A 26,668-nucleotide genomic window follows, 5' to 3' on the forward strand; every position below is an offset into this window, starting at 1 on the left:
CACAAACATATACCATGCATCACCTCTTCCTCATAACAGCTCTTAGCTGTGGCTGCTGGCAGGACTGTTTTGACAGTAAGTTAATATTGTCTCAGAGGTGAGAGAAGAGCTGAAAAAAGTGACTAGTCACAGAGACAAGTCGTTTGACTGCAACATTAAACAAGAGCAGCCTTTGACTCCAGTTCTCTACCAAGGTTGAAACTTTTACAGAAATTTACTTATAAATATGAAAGTTAGAAATTATAAACTACATATTCAATTCAATTCAATTTTATTTATATAGCGCCAAATCACAACAAAGGTCGCCTCAAGGCGCTTCATAGATACAGAGAAAAACCCAACAATCATATGACCCCCTATGAGCAAGCACTTTGGCGACAGTGACATAAAAACAATACTTTGTAAAAACCTAGACTGGATACAGACAAGATATACTGTAGATATCTATTAGAGATCATATGGCGTCCAACTTTGCCTAGTGACAATTCACAGGGGCCCCTCTAATCAGCATTTGTCAGTAACAGGTTATATGCAACTGTTGCTACATAGTGTAGTGGTTAACACATTCAGTTGGCAAGTGAAAGGTCTTTAATGTAATTCCAGCTGGATACAAATCCCCTGTGGTTTTGCATCAGGAAGGACATCGAGGTAAAACTCTGCCAAATCAAACATGTTGACGTACAAGTTGTGGTGACTCCTTATGACAAGGAAGCAGTCACAATAATTTTTTTTCTACCTTATATGTAATCTGAGAACAACAGTAGGTGAAACATTACCTTGTATATATCTGAAACCACCTTTATTTCAGGAACAATGCTCAACATCAAGACAGCTGTAGTCCCCAACTACTAACGAGGTGAGATTATCTGACTCCTGGCCACGTGCCCTCGACTTGGCCACATGTCAGCCAGCAGAGTGGGATATTAATTAAAGCTGAATTTCAAAGGAAAGGAAAGAAATAATATGATGCTCGTGGACATCACATGATTCAAGTGTTTCTCCTCCATTGTTAAGGCTTGACTAGTAGCTTTTAGCTATTTAGCGTTATATTTATTAGTATTTCCGCTCATCACTGTATTGCTTTTCGATATCCTCTTTCTCTTTTCAGTTTTCTTTTTGTCAGAAGTCTGAAGGAAAAAAATCATCTTACACAGAATCAGTGAGAGAGAATGGAGTTGAAGCTAGTTTCAGGGAGTTTTTTAAGTAACAGCAGTAAAGCTGCCTCCTTTAGTTAGTCCCTTGTCTCTCAGTCCGGCAGTTAGGTCCTATTTTGCATCCCACACAGCTGGCAGAGCAGGACATACCTGACAATTCATCACCTCTTCCTCATAACAATACAGTTTCATCAGTGATTTAATTTTGTCTCATAGCTAGTGAGTGACAAGCTGAAAAAGTGTCTAGTCATGGTGACAAGTCGTTTGAGAAAAGATGAAAAGCAATGGCATGCAAAATAAGAAAGAATACTCTGTAACATTAAACCAGAGCTGTTTGCGATTGCTTTCCTCTGCCAAGGCTGAAACTTCCCTCTAATATGCATTACTTGGACTTGTAGTTAGAACCTGGTCTAATGTCCATTTCTTGTGTTTCTTGGCCCAAACAAATACAAAAACAAAACAAACTCGTTGCTTTTCCTTAGTAGTTTTTTCTTAGCAGCTGTTTGACCATAGAGGCCTGATTCACACAGTGTCCTTTGAACAGTCGGTGTAGAGAAGCGTCTGGGCTCTGGGCTCTAATCTGAGGTGCTGCTAACTTGCGAGTTCTGAGGCTGCTGACTCAGATGAATTTATCCTCAGCAGCAGAGGTGACTCTTGGTCTTCCTTTCCTGAGAGTCCTCGTGTCATCCAGTTTCCACGTAGCAACTGCACTTGGGGACACATTCAGAGTTTCAGCTATTTTCTGAACTGACTGAGCTTCAGTTCTTAAAATATTGATGGTCTGTCGTTGCTCTTTACTTAGCTGATTGGTTCTTGCCATAATATGATTTCTAACAGCTGTCAAATAGAGCTGTCAGCTGTGTACCAACCTGACCAGTGTTGGGCAAGTAATCAGTTATAGTTATTTCTTCAAGTAACTGAGTTACAATATTATAAAAGTAACAATTACCATGAAAAGTAACTATTGTGTTACTTTAAAAATGTTTAAAGAACTTGAATCTCCTCTTAATGGAACTTGCTAAAATACTAAATTATAAATTACTAAACATACTTGAACATACTAAAATATATATTCAACTGTTTGTTATAAAACTGAATATATAGCTGAAGTAAATGGCCACAGAAGGAACTAACAGGAAACTATTAACTATTCAAATGTTGCTTTGTGATAATGTGAAATAAAACACCAATCAGATCAATTTTAATAATTGTAGATAGAATTAATTTTCTATTTGTAATAAATAATACAATAAAACATGTTGTTTTAGAACATTCGATATTATTGCACATCAACAGGATGCAACTGGCTATCAATGGTTGTTAAATTAAATTATGCTTTTAAGCAATGTAAACTGTCACAGCTTCAGACATCAGTGGCTGAACAAGGATTTTCTTCCACACAAAAGTAAAATAGCTGAAGTGATTTCAATGTAATACTGAGAAAGTACGTGCACTGTATAACATAACCAAGGTATAAAAATGTAAACAGGTAATACAAATGTAAACTCCATGGCTGTCGTTTGCCATTGGCAGTCCAACACAAGTCACACAAGTGTTGTTCTCACAGTAGATGTCTGTTAAAGTGACCTGTTTTAATGTCCTCTATTTTTTTTAATATAAAGAATTCTTATTTGTCACATCCCCAACCCTTTACAGCTATTCATTAAACCAGTGGTTATGTCTCAAAACAATGAGCTTCTCAAACTTCTCATCAGAGAGCCTGTTCCACTTTGGAGAGAAGACAAGCTTCCCAAGGCTAAACAGTCTCTCTGCCGAGGCACTGGAAAGCGTGGCTGCGCTGTATCTTAGTGAAATTTTCTTTATCAGTATCAAATAATATTATCTTTTACCAGTAGCAGAAGTGTCAGTCATCTCATCTTCAAAGGAAAAAAAGTCTCTGTGGCTGAGACTGTGCTAAGTTGGCGTGTTGAAACACCCTAAAGGTGGTTGAAAATGACCAAACTTCCAGATACAGATGGACAAACTGGTGATAGCTAGATATAGTGGTGGTGGACAAGAAGAGAAAGACGACCGTAATGATGAATGTAGCTACAGTATACCGAGTGACAGCAACATCTGGAAATGGTGACATGAGAAGAAATACCAAGGGATGAAGGACGAGCTAGAGAAGAGATGGGAAGATGTGGAAACTGAAAGCAACAGTGGTAACAGCTCTCAGGGCAGTAACGTCCAAACTGGGAGAGTGGCTCCAGCAGATTCCAGGATCTTTGTCCAGGAGACCGCAGTCCTAGGACCCTAACCCTATAGAGAAAAAGTTAAGCCACTTTACCTCAAGGTTTTAAAATACAGACCAATCTGAATTAAGCAAGTTTTGACCCTAGGTTTTTAATTTTGCTCGTTTGTGGTAGGAATAATGTTCTTTTCATTTAAAAAGTTCACTGCTGAGAAATAACACTGAACAGGTACACTTGCTCATCCTTAATTTGAAAAGTTAACTAAAAAAATCATAAAATCATCAAACAGAAAGCTAACTAACTCCTGGAGTCTCATTTTAATGTAAACCTGTCAAATTATCACCAAATATCTGATTCATCTCATATTACCCTGTATTATAAAAATTAATGGCATTACTTAGCAATACAAAAGACCCTTCCACTGACTGAAGAATGAACACATGTAGTTTCAAAAGGAATTAATGGAAATAAATTTACTTGCTGACATATAGATATGCCTTCACACAGGAAAAGCTCATGAAAATCTCTAAAGGGCTTAGAAAGTAATGCCGCACCCAAATCCACTGCAGCAAGTTCACACAAGACACAGATGTATAGGTCACATATACAGATCAACTCAAAATCATAACTCACAAAGCATACTGCAGTCTCGTTTATTAATATAAATCTATCAAATCACTCGTGATTTCAAGGAAGTTATAATGTGTCAAACAGAAGGAATTACGGCCATTTTTAGCTACAAAATGCCACAGGAAAAATATCGTTAGAGAAACCCATTTTATAAAAAAAACATGCGTTACTTAGGAATACAAAAGCCTCTTCAATTGAAATTGCACAATGAACATCATTGTGCAATTTCAAAAGGCTTTAATGGTATTAACCCTCTCAAGGCAGGCTTGCAGATTTGCAACAAGTAAAAATTAACAACCTGATTACCCCACATACATATTTTATGAGTTTTTTTTACTCAGAAGTACCACTGCAGGTAGTCTTTTGTGCATTAGCAACAAAAATTTAATTTGAGCCTGAGAGGGTTAAACATGCTTTCTGATATATCGTCTCCCCTTTGCACATGAAAAACTCACGAAAATCTTAAAGCCTGAGAAAACAGTGTGCCACTGTTTTTCCAGAACATCGAATCCAACACATACAAGACGAAGATCTATACGTCACATATACGCACCAGCGAAAAATCTTAAGGTCACAAAAAATACAGCTAACTAGCCGGTGCAGTCTCATATTTTACTATAAATCTATCAAATCATAATCACATAGCTCAAATTAAGTAGCAATCTAAAGGTCCAAAAGCGTAAATTTGCATTTAAGATTTCAAGGACGTGAAAATACCGTGCAGTGAAAGTTAACTACAAAATGCTACAGGCAAAATGTCGTTACGCAACCCTGTTTGAAAATATAAATGATGTTCCTTAGCAATACAAAAGACCCTTCCACTGACTGAAGAATGAGTGTCAATGCCTAGTTTCAAAGGGATTCATTACATTTAATTGCTGACATATTGCCACACCTTGACACATAAGAAGCTGATGAAAACCTCTAAGTCTTAGAAAACAGTGGCACACCCTAAAACCACTACATCAATTCCCATACATACATGACGCAGACGCATATGCAGATTATTTGTTCCAAGCCTTCTTCCCCCACAGTGACTGCTTCTCATCTGCTGCTCCACCTCCTGCACCTACACCTGTGATGTCCTCAGTATCCTCAGTGTACCGGAGGACAGGATGAGAGTTTAACTGTGAACTGGGAGCCTGCAAAACTCATATGGTGTTTCTACGTTTTGTGGCTCTTTATTCAGATTAATTGCTCAGGACAACGACAAACAGCAGAGGTCTAGTGCACCTGAATGATAGAAGCTCCGCCCACTTGATCCCTGAGTATATTTTGTCGCTCTCAGGCTGCTTTTTACGGTTCAGCACCTGGCAAGACTACAGAGAGACGAGTGTCAAGTTACAACCGGTAGGTACAAGACATTTATTCTCCTGTGCAGGTGTATCTGTGTGTGTGTGACTACATAGTTTCACTTGGAATAAATGATACTCTGATTTTGAAGCATTTTAAATATTGTGTTAGTTTTAGTCATGTTTTAAGGCACATCTCTAAGTCTTTGCGTATATCATATTTAAAAAAATTAGATGCAGAATAATTTAAAATGATGTTTAACGTGTGTTGAAAATTTGTTTGATTTAATCTCAGGTGAAGCAAGGATATTAAACCCAATATTTCCATTTCCATTTCCTTGTGATATGTAAAAGAAACAGTGCAGCCTTATGAAAAGAAAAAAAGCTGAGTCATTCTCTGTAATGATAGTTGCTATTGTTGAAGCTACCCACAGGGGGCGCTCTGGAATCAATAAGATATACAGAGTAGAAGAAGAAGTTATCGTGGTAGAAAGAATAATAAACAGCTAGCTGAAGCTAGCACCAGGAGCAATTCTTGATGTTTTATTCATAGAGGAATAAGAACATTACATGGTACCAGGAGTCGGGTTAAGAAAAAGAAGCAACGCAACAAGATGGATGCAATAAAACCGCCAAGTCCGTTGAAACTGACTGGAAACGTGGATGCAAGTTGGAGGACTTTCAAACAGCAGTTCAAACTGTATATTGCAGCTGTCGGAGTGGATCGACGGGCAGATGAAAGAAAAATAGCCATGCTGCTCACCATCGCCGGCACAGAAGCAATAGAGGTCTTCAACACTTTTGTGTTTGCTCAGCCCGAGGACAAAGATAACTTTGATGAAGTCATGAAGAAATTTGACGAGCACTGTCTGTCAAAGAAAAATGAAACATACGAGAGATACGTCTTTCGCTCACGCTTACAGCATCAGGGTGAGTCATTTGATACTTTTCTCACAGACCTCAAGATCAAAGCTCAGTCCTGCAATTTTGGTGATCTCAGAGACTCTATGATACGAGATCAAATAGTGTTTGGAACTAATGAGAAGAAGCTCCGAGAGAAACTGTTGAGAGAAACAGAACTAACGCTGGAAAGTGCTATAAAGATAAGTCAAGCCAGTGAGCTAGCACGACAACATGTACTGACGTTTAGAGAGCCTGTTCAAGGAGCAGCGCAACAGGAAAATGAGGCAGTGAATGCAGTGTCGATTAAAAGAAAGCCATGGAGTAAATTAAAAAAAAACGACAACAAAAACAGAACGTGTGACAATGAAATGTTCACTTGCAAGAGATGTGGAGAGAAACACAGACCAAAACAATGTCCCGCATATGGAAAAAAATGTGCAAAATGTAAAGGACAAAACCATTATGCAAAAATGTGTCTCTCCAAAAACAAGGGACAAAAAGTACACACTGTGCAGGAAGACACAGATGACAGTGATGATCTAAGTGAAACATTTTTCATTAAGATGGTGTCACATGAAGAAGATGTCAATGCACAGTCTTCAAGACATAACACTGGCCAAAGTGTTAGTTCAGTCACAGATGATAAATGGACTGCTCCACTGTTAGTCAATGGGACATTGGTAACATTTAAAATTGACACAGGGGCCAAAGCTAACTTGATCAACGAGAAGGATTTCAAGGCACTGACTGAGAAGCCTAGAAGATTTACAGAGAAAGTCACGCCGCTGAGGGCCTACAATAACCAGCCAATACAAACAAAAGGAGGATGCAGACTTAAAGTGACAGCAAAAGGCAAACAGCATAACATTTTGTTCACCATCGTACCTGATGGACACGAGTCACTTTTAGGAGATAAAACATCTGAGGATTTGGGACTAGTAAAGAGGATCTATCAGATTAATACTGACACCATGAAAGAAGCCAAACAAGGCAAAAGACAGGAACACCAAGGGCATGAAGGAAGTTCAGACATTATCAGTAAATTTCCTTCAGTCTTCAAAGGACATGGAACATTGCCTTACACCTACAAAATCCAGCTCAAGGATGATGCCGTGCCTGTGGTGCATGCCCCAAGGAGAGTGCCTGCTCCATTACGGACAAGTTTGAAAAAAGAGCTTGAAAGAATGACTCAAATGGGTGTCATTGAACGAGTGGAAGAGCCCACAGACTGGGTGAACTCTATCACTTGTGTCAAGAAAAAGAATACAGGTGCCTTAAGAGTCTGCCTTGATCCCAAAGATCTAAATGAAAATATTAAAAGAGAGCATTATCAGATCCCTAAGAGAGAGGAAATAATGAGTGAAATGGCAGGAGCTAAGTTTTTTAGCAAACTGGATGCATCACATGGATTTTGGCAGCTGAGGCTAGACCCAGAAAGCAGCAGGTACACTACCTTTAACACGCCATTTGGGCGTTACTGTTTCCTGAGGCTCCCATTTGGAATTAAATCAGCACCAGAGATCTTCCACAGGGCAATGGAGTCCCTGATCGAAGGGCTGGAAGGCACCAGAGTCTACATAGATGACCTCGTAGTCTGGGGAAATACAAGGCAACAACATGATGAAAGGCTGGAGAAACTTTTGTGGAGAGTTAACAAGAATGGACTTAAACTGAATAGAGACAAGTGCCTCTTTGGTGTTTCAGAGATGACCTTCCTGGGAGATAAGGTTACAAGTGAAGGGGTGGAACCTGATCAGTCAAAGGTACAAGCCATATTGGATATGCCAGCACCCACTGACAAAAAAGGTGTCTTGCGAGCAATGGGGATGATCAACTTTCTGGGTAAGTTCATTCCTAATCTTACCTCCAAGACAGCATGCCTAAGGGAGCTGCTACAGCACAACACAGTGTTCGAGTGGACGGCCCGGCATGAGAAAGAGTGGAAAAAATTGAAGGAAACTGTAACTACAGAGCCGGTCTTGACATTCTTTGATCCATCAAAGCCAACAAAAATTTCAACAGATGCCTCAAAAGATGGCTTGGGAGCAGTTCTGCTCCAAAGGAACAAAGACAAGTGGCAACCTGTAGCATATGCGTCCAGATCAATGACAGAAACTGAACAACGCTATGCTCAAATTGAAAAAGAGACTTTGGGCTTAGTGTTTGGGTGTGGAAAATTTCACAGCTATGTATATGGATTACCAACCTTTACAGCAGAGACTGATCACAAACCTCTCATCTCGATCAGAAAAAAGAACCTCAACGACATGTCACCCAGAATTCAGCGCATGATGATGGTGTTGCAGCGCTATGATTTTGAGCTGATCTACACGCCTGGGAAATATATCGTACTCGCGGATGCTTTATCCCGAGCGCCAGCACCAAGTGGTGACAGGTTAGTCAGCACTACAGCCGAGGAGGCTGAAACACATGTAAACATGGTAACTGCCTCACTCCCAGCATCAGATGTCATGTTGCAGCAAATTGTACAGGAGACGACAAAAGATCCAGTGCTGCAGAAAGTATCACACCTTATACAGAATGGGTGGTCAAAAGGAGTCTGTCCAGGGTTCTACTCTGTGCGAGCTGATTTATGCATGGCTAATGGGCTGGTGCTGAGACAAAACCAGATTGTCATCCCTCAATCCATGCGGAAAGACATGCTTCAGCGTATCCATGAAGGACATCTTGGAGTGGAGAAATGTAAAAGGAGAGCGAGAGAAGCAGTTTACTGGCCAGGCATCAACAGGGATATTGAAGAGATGATACAGAAATGTGAAACATGTCTCAAACATCACTACAAACAAACAAAAGAGCCAATGCTGGCAGCAGACCTACCCACTGCACCATGGCAAAAGGTAGGCACGGATTTATTTCATCTGGATGGCAAGGACTATGTTTTGGTGATTGACTACTATTCTAATTATCCAGAAGTGGCACAGCTTTCCAGTACATCAGCACAGTCAGTCATCACACACATGAAGGGCTTTTTTGCCAGACATGGAATTCCACAGTGTGTCATCAGTGACAATGGTCCACAATATGACTGTAGAGAATTTAGTGACTTTGCAAAACAATATGGATTTCAACATATCACCTCTAGTCCCTTGTATCCCCAAGCGAATGGACAGGCAGAAAAAGGAGTCCAAATAGTAAAGAGATTGTTCAAAAAAGCAAGAGACAGTAAGACCGACCCTTACCTGGCTCTGCTAAGCTACAGAGCTTCATCCCTGGAGTGTGGGGCATCACCTGCTGAGCTACTCATGCATCGCAAGCTCCGCACCACACTTCCACACATTTCCAAGGAAAATGACAATGCACATGACAACAAGCTGACCGACAAAAGAATGAAACTCAAGCACAGACAGAAAGGGAACTATGACAAAACTGCAAGGCGTCTGGAACCGCTTCAGGAAAGAGATGTTGTGAGGATTGCAGGTCCAGATTTCTGGGACAAAAAAGCAACAGTTCTCAGCGAAGTAGGGCCCAGATCGTTTGCTGTTCAGACAGAGAATGGACAAGTGTTAAGAAGAAACCGGAGAAGTCTGTTAAAGACACAGGATGTTAAACATCAGGACACAGAGACTGGAACTGAACAACGAGGTGCTAACCCTGAGCACCACAGTGAGCCTCCTTCAACTTCCCCAATGTCTGAGATACTGAGAAGGTCTACCAGACCTAAGAAACCTACAGAGAGGCTCATAGAACAAGTGTGAACTGTTGTGGTAAAGAATTGTTAAAAAATAATAATAATAAATCACAAGTAAATAACGGATAATAATTCATTTAGAATAGTAATTGTTCACACTTAATTGAGACCTACTGAGTTATGTGTTACTGACTGTTCAAGTTGTCACAGGTGAAGCGTTCTAATGTGCTTGAGGGCTGTATGGGATTCATTTGGTTCATTCTGGAAGATGTAAGGTATACATTTGGATTTATTTTGTTTGACTTGTGCTACAACTTTTGGTTATAAAAAAGAACACTACTGAATGTAGTTTGTTGCACAATTTATAACATGTTGAATGTTAGACAAGAATGTTCAGATGTTACAGAGTAACATTACTCTTTGGAATTGTGCTTATTATAATACCAACCTGTTTGGAAAGGGGATGTAATGATAGTTGCTATTGTTGAAGCTACCCACAGGGGGCGCTCTGGAATCAATAAGATATACAGAGTAGAAGAAGAAGTTATCGTGGTAGAAAGAATAATAAACAGCTAGCTGAAGCTAGCACCAGGAGCAATTCTTGATGTTTTATTCATAGAGGAATAAGAACATTACATTCTCAGCACAAAGGCATGCTTTGCATACCCCGTCTCTGTCTTATAACTTTGGATCACATGTCCTGATGTGGCTTTATACTAAAAGTGTTCATGAAAAAGTCTTTCATGGAGTGGCCACATGTAAAGCAGGTTGGTTTACACACATGCTTCCAGCACTCGGATTTTTCATGCTTCTTTTGTTGACGGCTTCCGTCTGCTGCTCAACCACAATCCCCACGCCCACATGACACAGCAAAATATCCAATTATAAGGTGTCAGATTCCCAGCAACAGTAATGTGATGGAATTATACAAAATCAGCACCTGAAGTTTGACGCAGATACAAAGAAACATCTTTGAAAAGAGGTTTGAGGGATTTTGATGCTATGCTAGTTAGCATGTTGTTTTTAACTCTGTGCTTTAACAAAGTTAAGCAGCTTAGCCATGCAAAGGGGTTTTAACACCTATAACTGATCTGTCTAACATCCATGTCACTGAGGTCTCACACTTCAGCATGTTAATGTTAAAAATTAACCCTCACCACCAGCCTCCCTCCCATAAAAAAGAAAGAAATAGCTGTTTCCACAATATTCAGCTTATTTGTATCTATCTAGGAGTCGGTTAACAACAGCAACAACATGCTATTGTTTTTCTGTTCAAACACTGCCATAAATGGCATGGCCACCTGCGTGGTCTATACATCAGTCTATAGAAGCACATCTCTGTGTGCTTCTATAGACTGATGTCATTTGCGTTAAAGTGTGTATGTTATTTGCAGCCCCTATTTAGCTGGATGGATTTTATAAAGCCTGCCAAAGGTGACCACAAGCCTTTCTTGTGATCCTACCACAGTGCTGAGGCAGCTACTTGGATTTGGCACATGTGGTTTTCTGTCATCACCATTTGGAACTTTGGCTTGCATTAAGTCCTTTTGATGTGTTGTTGGCAAGAAAATTAAAAAGAATAACTGAAACCAGTAATGCGGGTTGAGTCCAACCCACCCACCCACCCTGAACTGTATCAAACAATGGCCAAGATCCCCGTGGTTCAACTGGATGTCAATGACAGGAGGACAACACTGATGCTGTTACGTGTTTACGAACCTTGGCTCTGTTAAGAGTGACTTCTGTAACTAAAGGGAGGCTGTTATGCGTTGTTCTTAATCATGTCCCATCACAGAAATGTGGAAAATTTCAAATATTGTGTAATATAGGTAGCTTTTTATTAGCATGTTAGTTTTTCATTTTGTCAATCGCGCCAATGAAGTGTGCTTGCCCAGTGTTTGCAACCATATGCTTTATTACAAGTAGTTGTAACAACCAACTGGTCACAAAGAGGCTGGTCATGCAACACCCTCCCAACCTCTGTGCAAACACTTTCTATTGTACGGTCCACATAGGAGGCAATCTGTCACCAAACAAAGCAACTCGACCTGAACGCACTCCCAGCCAGACATTGTCATATAATTGCCATCTTATTTATAAACCCAGACAGATTTCTAACACAGTGCAATTAGTCTGAGTCAGTCTGCACTGATAAGCACAACTCACGCGTCTTGGCTATAGGGCACTCAACTCAACTGCCTGCCAGCTGGTTGCATTCGGACTTTAATCTTATATAAAATAATATTTTACAGTTAAATTGTCCTGCATCAACTACATCACTATTTGTGGGGAAATTCTGGTTTCTGTTTCGAACTTTAGATATAACTACGTTCATCCAGATTTCTGAAATCTGTAAGTAGTTAATGTGAATTACTGTTTATGCAGATGGTAGCAGAATTGCAATTTTTGCTGATTTATCACAGTTAATTGCAGTATTATCACAAACAGATTGCAACCATCAACTTGAACCCTTTCAATTTCACACCAGTAGCAGACTGGCTCTACCTTATTGCCATTTTCCTTGCCATCTTTGAAAGAACCACTTGAAAGACAACGAGAATACAAGTTCATTGCATTCAGTGTCAGTAATTTTGGTCGTGCTGTGACCTCCGACCACTGTTTTCCTGACTATAGCATTAGGTTGTTGCGCCACATTCCCTCATGTGGCACTAAAGGGAACTATAGCTGCAACTATGATTTTAACCATCTCACGTCAGATCAACAACTTGCTCTAACAAACAAAATCAGCATGGCAATTGTCTCAAATGTTTCTGTCCAAACGCCTCCTCGCTCTGCCCTGTTTTCCTGTACTCTGGTTGGTCAGAGACTTAAAGGGCCTCTTCACAAACTTCCCAGTGCAGCAGTGTGGCACTCCAAACCCCTTGACCAAGGTGCTTAACCTCAATTAAGTCTCTTTGCGTCCAGGCGTATAAAACGGTCGTCGATGGAATTCAAACCCCTCGCCAAGTCAGCAAAGAAAAGAGTAATAAAATAATAAAAAATCAGGTTGCAATGGAAGCAATGGCCTGTGATGATATAATTACTTCGCTGGTACCCTGCAACTTTTCATGTGCACAATAGCGAAGACATGTCGGGTGCAAGTCACCAGGAATTAATCAAGCTATTAATTTTTTGCAGGCTTTAAATAGCAGCCTCCATCCAGTCAATTCATGAACCTGCCGCCAAAGTTAGATCCCCACAGAGTTTTCTTCATATCTTTAATTCTTCACAGGGATGGAAAATCCGGGCCTTTTCATTTGCTGTCAGTGGTGTCAGAAGGGGGGCTTATTATTTGATGTTTTGAGATAATCCATCGCTACATTCCTCTCTGGGGCAAACTCGGTCCAGAGTGTGAAGGTCTGGCAGCCTCAGCCAGATTAGATGGATTAATTACTCTATAGCTGACTTGGTGGCTGAAGGCTTTGCTTCCACACTCACATCTATCCTCCTTTTGCAAAGGAAAAATAAACAATAACCCATTACCTTCAAACTAGTTCAGCTGTATCACATGTTATCCAGGCATCTTGTATAAAGTGTAATGTATGATGTAGTGGCTACTCTGTCTTTGCTCCCTCAGTGTTGCATTTAGTTTCCTGGATGTCACACTGGCAAACCAAAGTGTTAAAATATTCAGTTTACACATAAAGCCTACTGTTCTGGATGCTTGAGGCCATTTAAAGTAAATAAGTCATTATGAGTCCAACATCCTGACTTATAAAAGTCCCATGATATGATCATTTAGCCCCTGGTTTCAGGCTCAGTGCACAACAGGAATCCGGGTTTGTTTAGCTCTCCTAGATTTCCCTGCGAGCCCAGTTCATCCCAGGCAAAGGGCTGGATGGGGGAAAGAGAGACAGGGTCGTACTCAGTTCTCTGTAAAATTATCCACACGAACAGCGAATTAATTAATCAAGTACCATTAAGGCGCTACCTCGAAGGCTTAGTGAGACTTCACATCTGCAAAACAGGTAAGCACAGCACGAGGAGGAAGTGATGTTTGCCTGAGAATCATATGTCAAAATTATTTTGGAAAGTCATTAACAAATGAATTTATCAACCTTTTTAGCAAATAACTGCTTTTAACTAGATGGCTTTATCTTGCTGAGGGCTTATTTGACTATTTGGGATATCATAGGTGTAGGTGTTCCCCTGCTGCTATTCAACTATTCTGGGGCTACATGCAACACTTTGAATTGTTTTTCTGGATAAAATGTCTGAAAATGTGGGCCACAATCCTCAGTTTTAGATGAAGCACACTCTCTCAGATCTGACTAAGGTTTGCAAATTAATGTCTAATTTTTACACAGTGGACTCAGTCTGAGTCAGTCTGCAGTAATGAGCACAACTTGCATCTCTTGGCAATAAGTCAACTGGTTGCCAACATGTGTTGTGTTTATACTCCCGTATAACTAGGAAATGCCTGTGTTATTTTGCTGGTATCTGTTCTGTAGCAACTACACCACTGTTCATGGAGAAATGTCAGATTTCTGCTTCAAATCTATGAGATTCTGGCTGGAATCTCAATGTCAAAAGTTAATGTGAATTTTTGTGTATGCGGGTGTCAACAGATGGCAACAGATTTGCAGTTTTGGAACTAATTGCCAATTTGACCCCGTCTGAAACTAATAGCTGACTGATAGCCAACTGCCTCTGTCAAGATGCACCAAAGTCCCTTTGAAGGCAGGAATTCACTGAGTGGTTACAGACCTGGTCCTCGTCTTTGACGTAGCCATTTCAGAGGCGACAAGATCAGAAGTCCATTGCACAAGTTAGTAATAATTTTGTCTCCAACCACTATTTCCCCCAACTTTACTGTAGCATTGACTGACTGCACAAATGTTCTTGTTTACTGTAGACGTTAAATAAAATGGTTAATTTAATCTAAAGGCTAATTAACTGTAAGTAAGTACTGCGGAAACCTCTGGTTCTAACGTTGTCTTGTTATTCCTAGCAATGATTCTTAAAATGTTAGCTGAAGAGAAATTGTTTGCATTTGAACCTCACAAAAACACCAAAATATATAAAAAATATTTCCAGAAGCAGTTATTTAAATCCAAGAGGCTCTTGATTACATATTTTCTGTCAGTGGAGTGTTGCTGCCAGTGGTGAAGCAGAGCCATCTCTGCATTGTTGCTTTTTTAAAGCCAGACCACATTTCAGCAGGTTTGAGAAAGAAGGTCAGACGGTATTATGAAGCAGAAGCTGGGATAATTTACATAAGAAGAAAAACAATATGGAAAAAATCTGCAGGTTGCATATGTTAAATCAGCTATAATAGCCACTGCTGTCAGTGATCCCAACTCTGGGCCCAATTGTTTTGTGCTGCTGTTTCGCACAACTGTCCTCTCAGACAAGAAACTCTCAGGAGACGGATACCCTCTCTACTTTTAAGGTTGGGCTTAAAACGTTCTTTTTTGATAAAGCTTATAGTTGGGTTGGATCAGGTGATCAGTTTTTTTAATCCTGTTCTTGGCAGCTTTTGCAAATACATTAATACAATGTCTAAGGCAGGACAGGCGGGGGAAAAAAGGGGGGAGCCAAGAAAAGCAAAATGTATTGCCAAGTGCCCCTGTGAGAAAACAAACACACAACACCTCAATTGCAAACATTCAAAAATGCATACATATGTTACATAAATCAACAGTCTCCTTGTGGTGCATGTGAGAGAGAGAGTGTGGAGTGTTTGTATGTGTGTGTCTTTATCACGAAATGCACTTGAAAATAAGGTTGGGAAGACACAATAACGCCCCCTAGGAGCCAGAGGCAGGTGGAATAGGATCTGGGAAAACCGGGCCATCCACAGCCCCCAAGAGTACTAATGACCTAAGACCACTACTCTCTGTGATGCCTGTGCACCCATCTCAGCAGAAGAAGGAGGGAGGCCCTAGATGGGGTGCCCACGTCCAAGGGGTGGGCATCCCAGAGGACCCCAGGTGATGGGCAACCAGCCCCGCTATAGGCCTGCCACCCTGGTAAAAGCCAAGATCATGGTCCCAGGGCTCCAGGCGCCCAAAAACTGCCCGGTGCCCAGCATAGCCACCCCCCGTCAACACGGAAGAGGTAAAGCCACCCTGGACCACCAGAGGACTGGGTCAACAACCACGCCAGAACATCCAGCCACGCATCCCAGTACCAACAAGTACCTGCATTCCACTGAGGGGGTAGCAGCACCCAGCGGGGAGTAGTGGGGAGGAACACCACCTAACACCAGTCATCCACTCAAGTGCAACAGACACACACAGCAAAGTGACAAGAAACACTGGCCTGGATCTGGGACAAGCTGCACCTAGCAACGGATACTCCCTCACCTGGACACCCCACCCAATGAGCCTGTGGGCAACAAGGAGCACCCAAGGCGCAGACTAGACTTCCCAGCTTCATGATTCATCAATTTTAAATAATAGCTTATACATTTTTGTATTGCAGATATTTAATAATTTTGTTATCCAGTATATTTCCAGACTCAGTTGATTGTGACTGAATTTTTCCTGTATGCATGATTTAAGTTGCTGATATTCAAAAGATGTGTTGTTGCTGATTCCTGCCTTGTATAACTTGCTTTAGGTTTTTTGTCCCTTTTAAATGCCATGATTAAAAATTTAGTATTTCCTTTTTCTGACAAATATCTGGAAGCGTTCAAATTTGGCCATGATAGGTCTGGGTCTGTTGATTTCCCAAACGATGGACACAATGGAAGCAGATGATTTTAATTCCATCCTCTGGGAGTTTCAAGTGGACGCAGTGCTCCAGGACAGATTTCAAAACACAGACTGGAATATGTTCACCCACACAGACCTGGACCAGTACGCCTCATCTGTACTGGATTACATCTCCAAAACCACAGACAGTGTCACCACCCAGAAACGGATCACCATGTACCCCAACCAGAAGCCTTGGATGAACCGGGATGTTCGTCTCCTCCTGAAGGCCCGCAACACCGCCTTTAGGTCAGGAGATGCACACGCCTACAGTACAGCCAGGGCTAATCTAAAGAAGGGCATCAAAAAAGCCAAACACCATTACAAAAAGAAGGTAGAAGAACACTTCTCTAACTCCAACCCCCGACGCATGTGGCAAGGACTCCAGACCATTACAGACTACAGGACCACCAAACCCTCCCCCGCATCCTCTGATGTCTCCTTCCTCAACGAGCTCAACAACTTTTATGCTCGTTTTGAGTGAGGGAACCCCACAACCACAACCAAAGCAGACATGACACCAGACCACCAACCTCTGACTCTCTCCCCCACCGATGTAGGAGCGGTGCTGAGCAGGATCAATGTCCACAAGGCTGCAGGTCCCGATGGCATCCCCGGGTGTGTTCTCAGAGCGTGTTCTGGGGAGCTTGCAGGAGTGCTGACAGACATATTCAACCTGTCCTTTGCCCACGCTGTGGTACCGGCCTGATTCAAATCCACCTCCATCGTCCCGATACCCAAAAACTCCAACCCATCTTGCCTCAATGACTACCGCCCAGTAGCACTCACCCCCATCATCACTAAGTGCTTAGAGCAGCTGGTCCTAGCACACTTCAAATCCTGTCTCCCCCCCACCCTGGACCCCCACCAATTCGCATACCGCCAGAACAGGAGCACAGAGGATGCAGTCTCCATCGCACTGCACTCTGTCCTCTCACACCTGGACAACAACAACACCTACGCCAGAATGCTGTTTATAGACTTCAGTTCAGCATTCAATACAATCCACCCCTCACAACTCATCAGGAAACTGACAGACCTGGGCATCAGTTCCCTCATCTGCAAATGGTTACTGGACTTCCTGACCAACTGCCCCCAACATGTCCGGCTGGATAACTGCTGCTCATCTACAATCAAGATGAACACCGGTGTACCACAAGGCTGTGTGATGAGCCCTTTCCTCTACTCCCTCTTCACCCACGACTGCAGACCTGCTGATGGTTCCAACACCATCATTAAGTTTGCAGATGACACCACGGTGATTGGCCTCATCAGTGACAACGATGAGGCCGCCTACAGGGAGGAGGTGGATCGTCTGGCTGAGTGGTGCGACACAAACAACCTACTGCTTAACACCGAGAAGACCAAGGAGCTCATCGTGGACTACAGGAGGAATGCTGACCCACATCCACCCATCCACATTAAGGGGACGGCTGTGGAGCATGTGAGCAGCTTCAAGTTCCTGGGAGTCCACATCTCCGAGGATCTCACCTGGACGACCAACTGCTCCAAGCTGGTCAAGAAGGCTCACCAGCGCCTCTTCTTCTTGACGACTCTGAGGAAGAACCACCTGTCCTCAGACATCCTGGTGAACTTCTATCGTTGCACCATCGAGAGCATCCTGACCAACTGTATAACAGTCTGGTACGGGAACTGCTCTGCCTCGGACCGGAAGGCGTTGCAGAGGGTCGTGAAAACTGCGCAGCGCATCGCCGGAGCACCACTTCCTGCCATGAAAGACATCTACAGGAAGCGGTGTCTGAAAAGGGCTGGGAAAATCATCAAAGACCCCAGTCACCCATCACATGGACTCTTCACCCTCCTGCCCTCTGGGAGGCGCTACAGGAGCCTCCGGACTAAGACCACCAGGTACCGGAACAGCTTCTTCCCCACAGCTGTCAGACTCCTAAACTCTGCCTCCTGACATCTGACCCACGTTAACACATGGACTGAACATACACACACACACAATGGACAACTGTACCCTCAAACACACAATAATAACATGGACTGAACCACCACTCACAACCACTAGCACTTTATATAGCCTCTGTAGGAATTATATCTCACTTATCTTAACTGCACTACTGTATAGCTCTGTGTAAATAATCATTCTGTACATTCGATAATTTTTAACCCTACAACTGTTTACAACTTGCATAGTTCCCATTTCTGTATAGCTGTATATCTCAGATTTCTGTAAAGTTATTTATTTCATATTCTGTATAGTTTTTCATATTTATATCCTGTTCATAGCCTGTACATAGCTTGTACTCACTACAGCCTGTACATACTTATAGTTATAGAATATTCACAACATACTTCATACCGTGTACATTATAACATACCATAATAGACCCATTTCTGTAATATACTCACATATCTATATTATTGCTAATATATATTGTAATATATCTATATCACTAAAGCACTTCTGGATGGATGCAAACTGCATTTCGTTGCCCTGTACCTGTGCATGTGCAATGACAATAAAGTTGAATTCTATTCTATTCTATCTGGGTGAAGTGACTCATAAGGATCTTCTTCTGCCTTTGCTGGTATTCCTTAAAGCACCAAGTTCTCCCTCATGCTGCGGGCCTGGAGCTTGATGACAGCTTCCTTGAGTTTTTCGTTTGCTTCTGAGAGTCGGGTCCCTCATTGAGGGATTTTCATTGACTCTTTGAGGGTGGCGTTTTGAGCGTGTTTCCAACTGCTGCTAGCTGAACTCAATGGACTCATGCAGATCCTGAAAATCTTTATGCAGGATTTCCAGGAGGGACAGGCGTGCGTCAAAACTGGACTATTTTTTTTATCTATGGACACCAAAATGTCAACTATGTCACTGTTTTGTGGAGAAGCTGGCTCCAGTGAGTCTTTGAGGTGGCTTAGTTTCGAGGACGGCTTTCCTTTGCTGCTGGAGGGAATCGGCGCCTTGTTATCTGGTTTCCCCATAACAACATGCTCAAAACACTCGTCAATATACTGCTGCAAACTGTCCAGGTCTTCTTTGCGATCCTCCGGAGTGGTAAAGTTGGTTAGAATGTGAGCATAGCTCTTCTCACTTACCTGACTCACTTATCTGTGACCCTTGCTTAGTTATACTGCAGTAGACCTAGATTACTGGGGACTTACCATGAAGGACTGAGTGTTTCTTCCTCTGTCAGCTCTTTTCACTTAGTATGAGTTTATACACCACTCGCCATTTAATCATTAGTTATTCTCAAACGGGCTCTCTTCTGCAGCCATGTGCTGTCTCTGGTCACAGCAGATGGTTGCCCCCATATGAGCTTGGTTCTGACAGAAGTTTCTTTCTGTTACAAGAGATGTTTTCCTTCCTGCTGTCACCAAGTGCTTGCTCATATAGGTCTGTCTGACTGTTGGGATTTCTCTAGTTTGTTGGGTCATCACCTTACAATATAAACCGCCTTATGGTGACTGTTGTTGGGATTTGGCGCTATATAAATAATTTGATTCTTAGAGGGAACTACTTTAAGCGCTTAGAAATCTCCAGGAACAATTATGAGCACCAAATAATCCAGCCCACCACCAACCTCAGAGGAACCCACTATAGTGTGGACATAAGGCCATATGTTACACTCAAATGATCCCTCTTTTATGAGGTGTGTTTTTAACACAGGTTAAAGAGGAAAGGGTATCAGCCACAGGAATGCTTACCTATTTAAAACATGGGGGAGCAGAAGATCTCGACCGCATCGAGTCCTTGAAAATTCCACTTTGACAGGGTTCAAATGAGGCGAGATCACCGTTTTAACTTCTTCCAGTGTGACTGACCTGAAGGTTAAAGCGTTTGTTAACGTGTCAGACTGGAATGCCTCGGAAAAATAGAATCACTCTCAAAAAAAAAGAATTACACTCACCTTTCTGGTCTGCTAGCTGGAAGACTGTAATCACATAGATGGACTTGTGTTGTAAAACATTCGGATTAAGAAAATGGATCAGTTACAAAGAAATTCTGTCAAGAAAAACCTCATTATTTTAACTAAATTTGGTTTATTAAATGTTTTGTAAGCTGTCAAAGTCAATCTGCATTGGTTTTATTTATGGAAGCAAGTGATTATATCTCGACTTTATTTGACCAATCAAGAGGCACAGTAGAGATGGTGCTATTCATGTCTGCAGGCAGGAAGTGTTCAGTATATATATACATTATAATATTATATATGAGATTTTATTTTTGATTTTGTGTAGCTTGTATCTACCTTTAGCCAAGGCTTTGTGAACATTAATCCTTTATCAGATCTACCAAAAATCCAATCTTAACCCTATTACATTACAAACATACAGCAAACTTAATAAGCTGTATTTATACCAACCATTTATAATAACCTAATTCAAGAGTTCTTCTAGAGTATGTTTGTAACTGTTTCTCTGAGCCAATGATGATCACACATAGTGTATTTGTACATCACCATGTGACCGACACCGTAATTTAGCTCCAGTGAATGAGCAGTCAGATATTAGTCAGATACCTGTATAGGGCACCTTTTGCAGGCACTACGTCAGCAGTGACTACAGCTGGGAAGCCCAGCGAATCTGACACCTTACATTATCAAAGGATCTCTGTTTACACTCACAATATGCGCATCAGTTACACACCCAACACAAACGTACCTGAAACTTCAATACCCATAATTCTTTTGTATTTGCCTGCCATGCAGTCCAAGTTTTGTTATTTGTCTTCTGTCAGTGTACGGGACATTTCCAGGCTGCAAGCTTTTCACACAGAGGTGTTTATTTGTGCTTTGCATGGAACTGTTGTGAGAAAAAAATCATCCTAAAATATTACTTTTTTCTTTCAGTCAATGCTCCCACTCACACCAGTTTAGGTATCTTTAATACCAGTAGCTACCTCTTTATATCTTTAACTTTTAGTTTTACATATCTAACACTGGCCCTGAATTAGGTCCCAAAATGTTTTAATTATTTTTTTAGTTGCTGTTTTTGTTGTTTTTGAAGTTGTTACCTGTGCTGCATGCGTGTAATATGAGCAACCACTTTACAGTACTTGTGAGTAACGTGAGCAACTGTCTCACTGTAATTATGATTGCATGTGTTTTGGACAGTTACCAGGTTTATATGAGTGCTCGGATTGTGTTCGTAGGAAGGGCTCAAAGCAGACGGACCCGATAATCAAATTGTGTAATGTGAGCAACTACTTTCCTGTAAAGCCCAGGCTTGTGATGCGCATACACACACACTAACACACACACACACAAAGTGGCTGTGTATGGGTTCACTCTGACTGTGTTTAGTGGAAGGGCTCTAATCAGATGCCCCACAGTCACGATGAATCTGTGAATTTTTCATCCTTTCTTTAATCAGCCTTTTAAAAAAGCCTGGAAGTAAGCTGCAAGAGTTTCACAACGCCTACCACTGTACACTATATCAGTGACCTAGTGCCCTGGATACAAGACAGCAATAAAATGAGCTATAAAGCATTTAGAGCACAGCTATGCCTCTATGAGTTGCATACCTGGGCTCCACATTCTCAGAGGCCACAGGTTTGCCGGTGACTGTATTGAAGGACCCTTAACTTTGGGCTTTTATTTGTCCCCTTGGACGCAAAGAATCTGGAGGCTGTGTGAGGGGTGCAAGCATGTAGTTAAGGATTTTCTACATTGTGTATGATTGCCATGCTTTTTTTACCACTTCCTAACTCTTGACCTTTGACTTTGCAATTTTCTTCAGGGAATTTCTTTAACTAATGAGGGAGACTGAAGTAAACTGTCAGTGCATTATTGTGCTTTTTATGTTTTACTTTTTATAATTGTAGCTGAAAACACAGTGATTCTGAAACGGGGTTAAATGTTTGAGTAAGAACTTTATTAGGTGCACCTTGCTTGTACTTTATTGGACCGTCTGTTCCTTCAGAACAGCCTTAACTCCTCATGGCATAGATTCAACAAGCTGCTGGAATCATTCCTCAGGGATTTTGGCCCATTTTGGTATCATACCATCACACTATCATGATGCAGTTTTCTCAGCTGCACATCTGTGATGTGAATCTCTAGTTCTACAACATCCCAGAGGTGTTTTATTTGATTTAAATCTGGTGTCTGTGGAGGCTGTTTGAGTACAGAGAACTCATTGTCATTTTCAACAAACCAGTTTGAAATGATCGGAGCTTTGCAATAAGGTGTTTCTCTTGCTGGAAGCAGCCATCAGAAGATGGGTATACTGTGGTCATAATGGGATGAACATGGTCAGGAACAAGCAAGGTAGGCTGTGGCATTTTTAAAATGCTCACTTGGTACAGAGGGGCCAAGAAAATATCTCCACACCATTACACCACCAGCAGCCTGAACTGTTAATACAAGGCAGGATGGATCCATGTTTCATGTTGTTCACACTCTATCATCCAAATGTTGCAGCAGAAATGAAATATCATCAGAATCTGTTGCCCAATTTTGGTGAGCCCACTTAAGCTGTTGCCTCAGTTTCTTGTTCTCAGTGACCCAGTGTGGTTTTTGCTGCGGTGGCTGGGCAGATGGCACATTATGATGCTCTTCTCCATACACTGCTTGTAACGACAGGTAATTTGAGTCCTATCTGCTCAAAGCTGTCCGCACATGTACCTCTGACCTCCAGCATTTTCACCCAGAGAACTGCACTCCCTGAATGTTTCCTCTTTTTGACCATTTTGTAAAAACTCTAGAGTTGTTTGTGTGGGAAAATACCAGCAGATCAGCAGTTTCCAAATTACTCACCCTAGGCACCAACAACCACGCCACATTCGAAGACACTTAAATCACCTTTTTTCTCCATTCTGATGCTCAGGTTGAACTTCAGCACGTCTAGATGCCAAATTTCACTGATTTGCTGCAGTGTGATTGTCTGATCAGATATTTGCATTAACGAGTGACTGAACATGTGTACCTAACAAAGTGAGTGTAGCTGTATTTAGACAGCTTTATTTGGTTCATGTGGACAGTAGAGAACAGAAGACCTTCATATGTGTCTACTACTGTCTAATGATTAACCTTTATCAACATAATCATACAATTCCACAAGACGTAAACAAGATAAGATGTCCTGTTCTTGCCCTTAAATAACCTGGATTATTGCATTCAACAGCAACACTGGGAACAAAAAAAATGTGATGACTCAAACAACACATTTGTTACTGTTGTTGCACGTTACTAGGTGACTCTGTTATCTTGATCTGTTTTGAAATGCGTACATTTTTTTACTCCCACTTCAGAGTAAACCAAGCAGTGACTGTTCAGTAAACGTAAACTCTGTTTGCTAATCTGACCTTTAAAACACATATAATCTAAACCTTTGAAAAGTACACAGTCATGATCATTATGGCCACTCTAAAAGGTCTATGGATGTGATGTAGTCAGTTTGAAATGTAGTCTTCATATCTTGTGGTACGTTGATTGCATTCAGTCAAAATCACCTTGTATTCATTACGGCGTTCTATATTTGCAGTAATTAGTTAGTATAGGCTGTCTCATCTCAACTCCCAGTGTTGTAATAGGTATGCAGCATAATGGAGTCTTTCGTATTTCTACAAATTGGTAGAAAGTTTGTTAAGATTTGCCCGAGCTCAGTCAGGCTTTACATCAGGTAATGGAGAAGAATCCAGTCGTTCCACCATAATACGCAGAAACCCCCTTTAAAAGACCTGAAACAGACTTCTCCCCGTCAGCTGATTGAATCAGCTGATCTGACTTCCAGCAGATCCTTTCCCTGACTGACCGATGTTTGCTTTCATCAACGCTGCAACACTTCACAAGTTCCAGATGCAACTCTCTACTTTATTTCATCTCTTGGAAAAATTTCCTTTCAGCAAATGTCAAATTATTATATTGAGCTTGCACTCCTAAATTTATTCTTCAAACTCAATAAATATGAAGCAATAGTTTGGGGTAAAATGTAACTGAAATATATCAAATCAAAGGTGTATACGTTCAAATAATTCATCCTTAAGGCAAATGCTTGGTTTAAACTTAATATATACCAGTCAAGTAAATTCTATTTGACCAGATTTCATTAAATTATTACTTATGTTACAGAATTCCAGGGAAAATTCATAGCTAATTAAGTTACATACATCAAGTTAAAATCTTTTTGTCTCATCTGATTATTCTGCTTTTTTTAAATTACCCTCCTTTCTCAGGGATGGTGTTATCTGTCTTCATTTTCATCTTATTGACTTTCTCTTTGGTTCATAAAAGTGTCTGTATAAAAGTCCAGTGGCACTACTGTTTATTGTTCATAGTTCAGTCCCTAATTCACATCTTATTGTAGTCCATAGTTTTTAAACTTAAAGATGTGCGTATGTCCTCCATTTATAATATCCACCAATTCTGCATATGATTTATACACCTTGTGTAACCTAATATGTCTCAGGAGGCAAATGTTATTCTTTTGAATGAAAAAGCAAAAAAGACAGATATTTTTTCTAAGTGAGGCTATATTTGTTCAGCTGAGTGAGCAGTGAGCCAGTGATGCAGCCAATTAAATGTGCTGACAGCTACTTCAGGTACCCTACACTGTTAGGGTTAGTTTAAATTTTGACATCCAAATTCTGAATAAATTGAACTGCTTAGAAAATCCGACTGCACTCAGACTGCTAGAATGAAGTTGCTTAAAAATGCGATGGTGGACATTGTTGACTGCAGAAAGTATGTAATCGATGCTTCACCCCATGTGTTCTCATTCTTTTGCTTAGTAGACATGTACAGCAGATTGAAAAATACCACCTCATGAACAAGAATAGAGAATTTTAAAAGAATCAAGCTAATCAGTCACAACAGTAAAATGGCCTGTATTTGTATAGCGCTTTACTAGTCCCTAAGGACCCCAAAGCGCTTTACACATCCAGTCATCCATCCATTCACACACACATTCACACACTGGTGATGGCAAGCTACATTGTAGCCCCAGCCACCCTGGGGTGCACTGACAGAGGCGAGGCAACGGGTGAAGTGTCTTGCCCAAGGACACAACGACCGAGACTGTCCAAGCCGGGGCTCGAACTGGCAACCGTCCAATTACAAGGCGAACTCCCAACTCTTGAGCCACGATCGCCCACAGTGAAATGAATGAGTCCTGTCTACTCCATCCACTGTAACTCTAGCCTTTATTAAGCCCTTCAGGTTCTCTGAGGTCTAATTAATTATTGATAATCCAAAGACTGGCAATACGGCAACGCCCAAAATGAGGACATCGTGAATGCAGACTGACCGTTTACACTGCAACCCTCACTTTGTTTATTTAAATATAGCTAATTATATTAGCTAAGTTGGAATACTCAAAGTTTCCTTTTGTGCTTCTCTAATTGTTGAAAGTCTAAAACATATTCATATAGTAGAAAGTTAGTTTAGTTAGGTTAGTTTAACTTTGTGTATAGTATTCATATCAAGAAAACAAGAGCAAAGAAAAGCCTAAGTACTATCCCTGAATATTACAGTCCATGTGATATATGAAGGCAACATAACAATAATTTTACATTTGGCACACTATGCACATACTACACCTTTACAGGAGCAGGTAGAAGTTGAACACTTAGCAAGGTCTACTCTTTTTTTCATAAAAAAGGAGAAACCTAAGGAAGTTATAGAATAGGATGGAAAACACAGCCTCGACTGACACTGACTGTTTTCAAGAACAAACACTCACTGAACATCCCAGTGTTACCTGTGCTTCTTCCTCTTTTGGCCGCTCGCTTTAGAGGTTCTCACAGTGGTTGCTCCATCCCACCCTAACCCTAGCATCCTCCTCTGTCACACCAACCGTCTACATGTCCTCCCTCTGTGTTCTTCCTCTTTCTCTCCTCTATCAAAAGAGGTAATACAACTGATGAACCTTTCCTCTTTAAAAAATTCAGCCAGCTCTAATTATGACATCACTTAGGTAGGAATCTCCCTAAGCCCTACTGTGAGCGACAGCAAGTAGTACAGCGCGAGATAAGGGTGTGGCAGATGATAGATGTGGTGAAATCAGTGCATTGCCAGAAACCCTCATTGCTGCTATTTCAGCTTATGCCATCACACAGAATGCAAATTTCATCAAGGAAAGAAAAAGCAGCTACAGTGTGGAAGGATGTGGATAATAGCCGCTCATTTGACTAGTTTTGGTGCTGTTATCATTATTATGAATTGCATAACCCATTCTT

General features: G+C 41.2%; 1 protein-coding gene and 1 long non-coding RNA gene across 4 annotated transcripts in view; one reads left to right on the forward strand and one right to left on the reverse strand.

The window, feature by feature from the left end:
* Positions 1-260: 260 nt before the first annotated feature.
* Positions 261-26,402, reverse strand: LOC145424080 (uncharacterized). The gene is made up of 4 exons (XR_013905034.1): positions 26,191-26,402; positions 20,400-20,423; positions 20,197-20,313; positions 261-3,416 (listed from the first exon to the last, which is right to left on the reverse strand). It is a non-coding gene; the product is annotated as an uncharacterized LOC145424080 (long non-coding RNA).
* LOC113016194 (sodium- and chloride-dependent GABA transporter 2-like) overlaps positions 5,199-26,668 on the forward strand; it is a 40,242-nt gene continuing 18,772 nt past the window's right edge. The window contains exon 1 of one of the 3 annotated variants that reach the window (XM_026158831.2): positions 5,199-5,329. Coding sequence is in view for 1 of the 3 variants with exons in the window: in XM_080296881.1 (XP_080153007.1) it covers positions 19,349-19,563 (215 nt within the window). In the remaining 2 variants the exon portion in view is untranslated. Of the gene's footprint in view, positions 5,330-13,656; positions 13,792-19,342; positions 19,564-26,668 lie in introns of those variants that run through there. The other 2 variants (XM_026158830.2, XM_080296881.1) reach the window with 2 other exon arrangements.

The sequence above is a fragment of the Astatotilapia calliptera genome, chromosome 23, assembly GCF_964374335.1.
Source record: "Astatotilapia calliptera chromosome 23, fAstCal68.1, whole genome shotgun sequence".
Lineage (NCBI taxonomy): Eukaryota > Metazoa > Chordata > Actinopteri > Cichliformes > Cichlidae > Astatotilapia > Astatotilapia calliptera.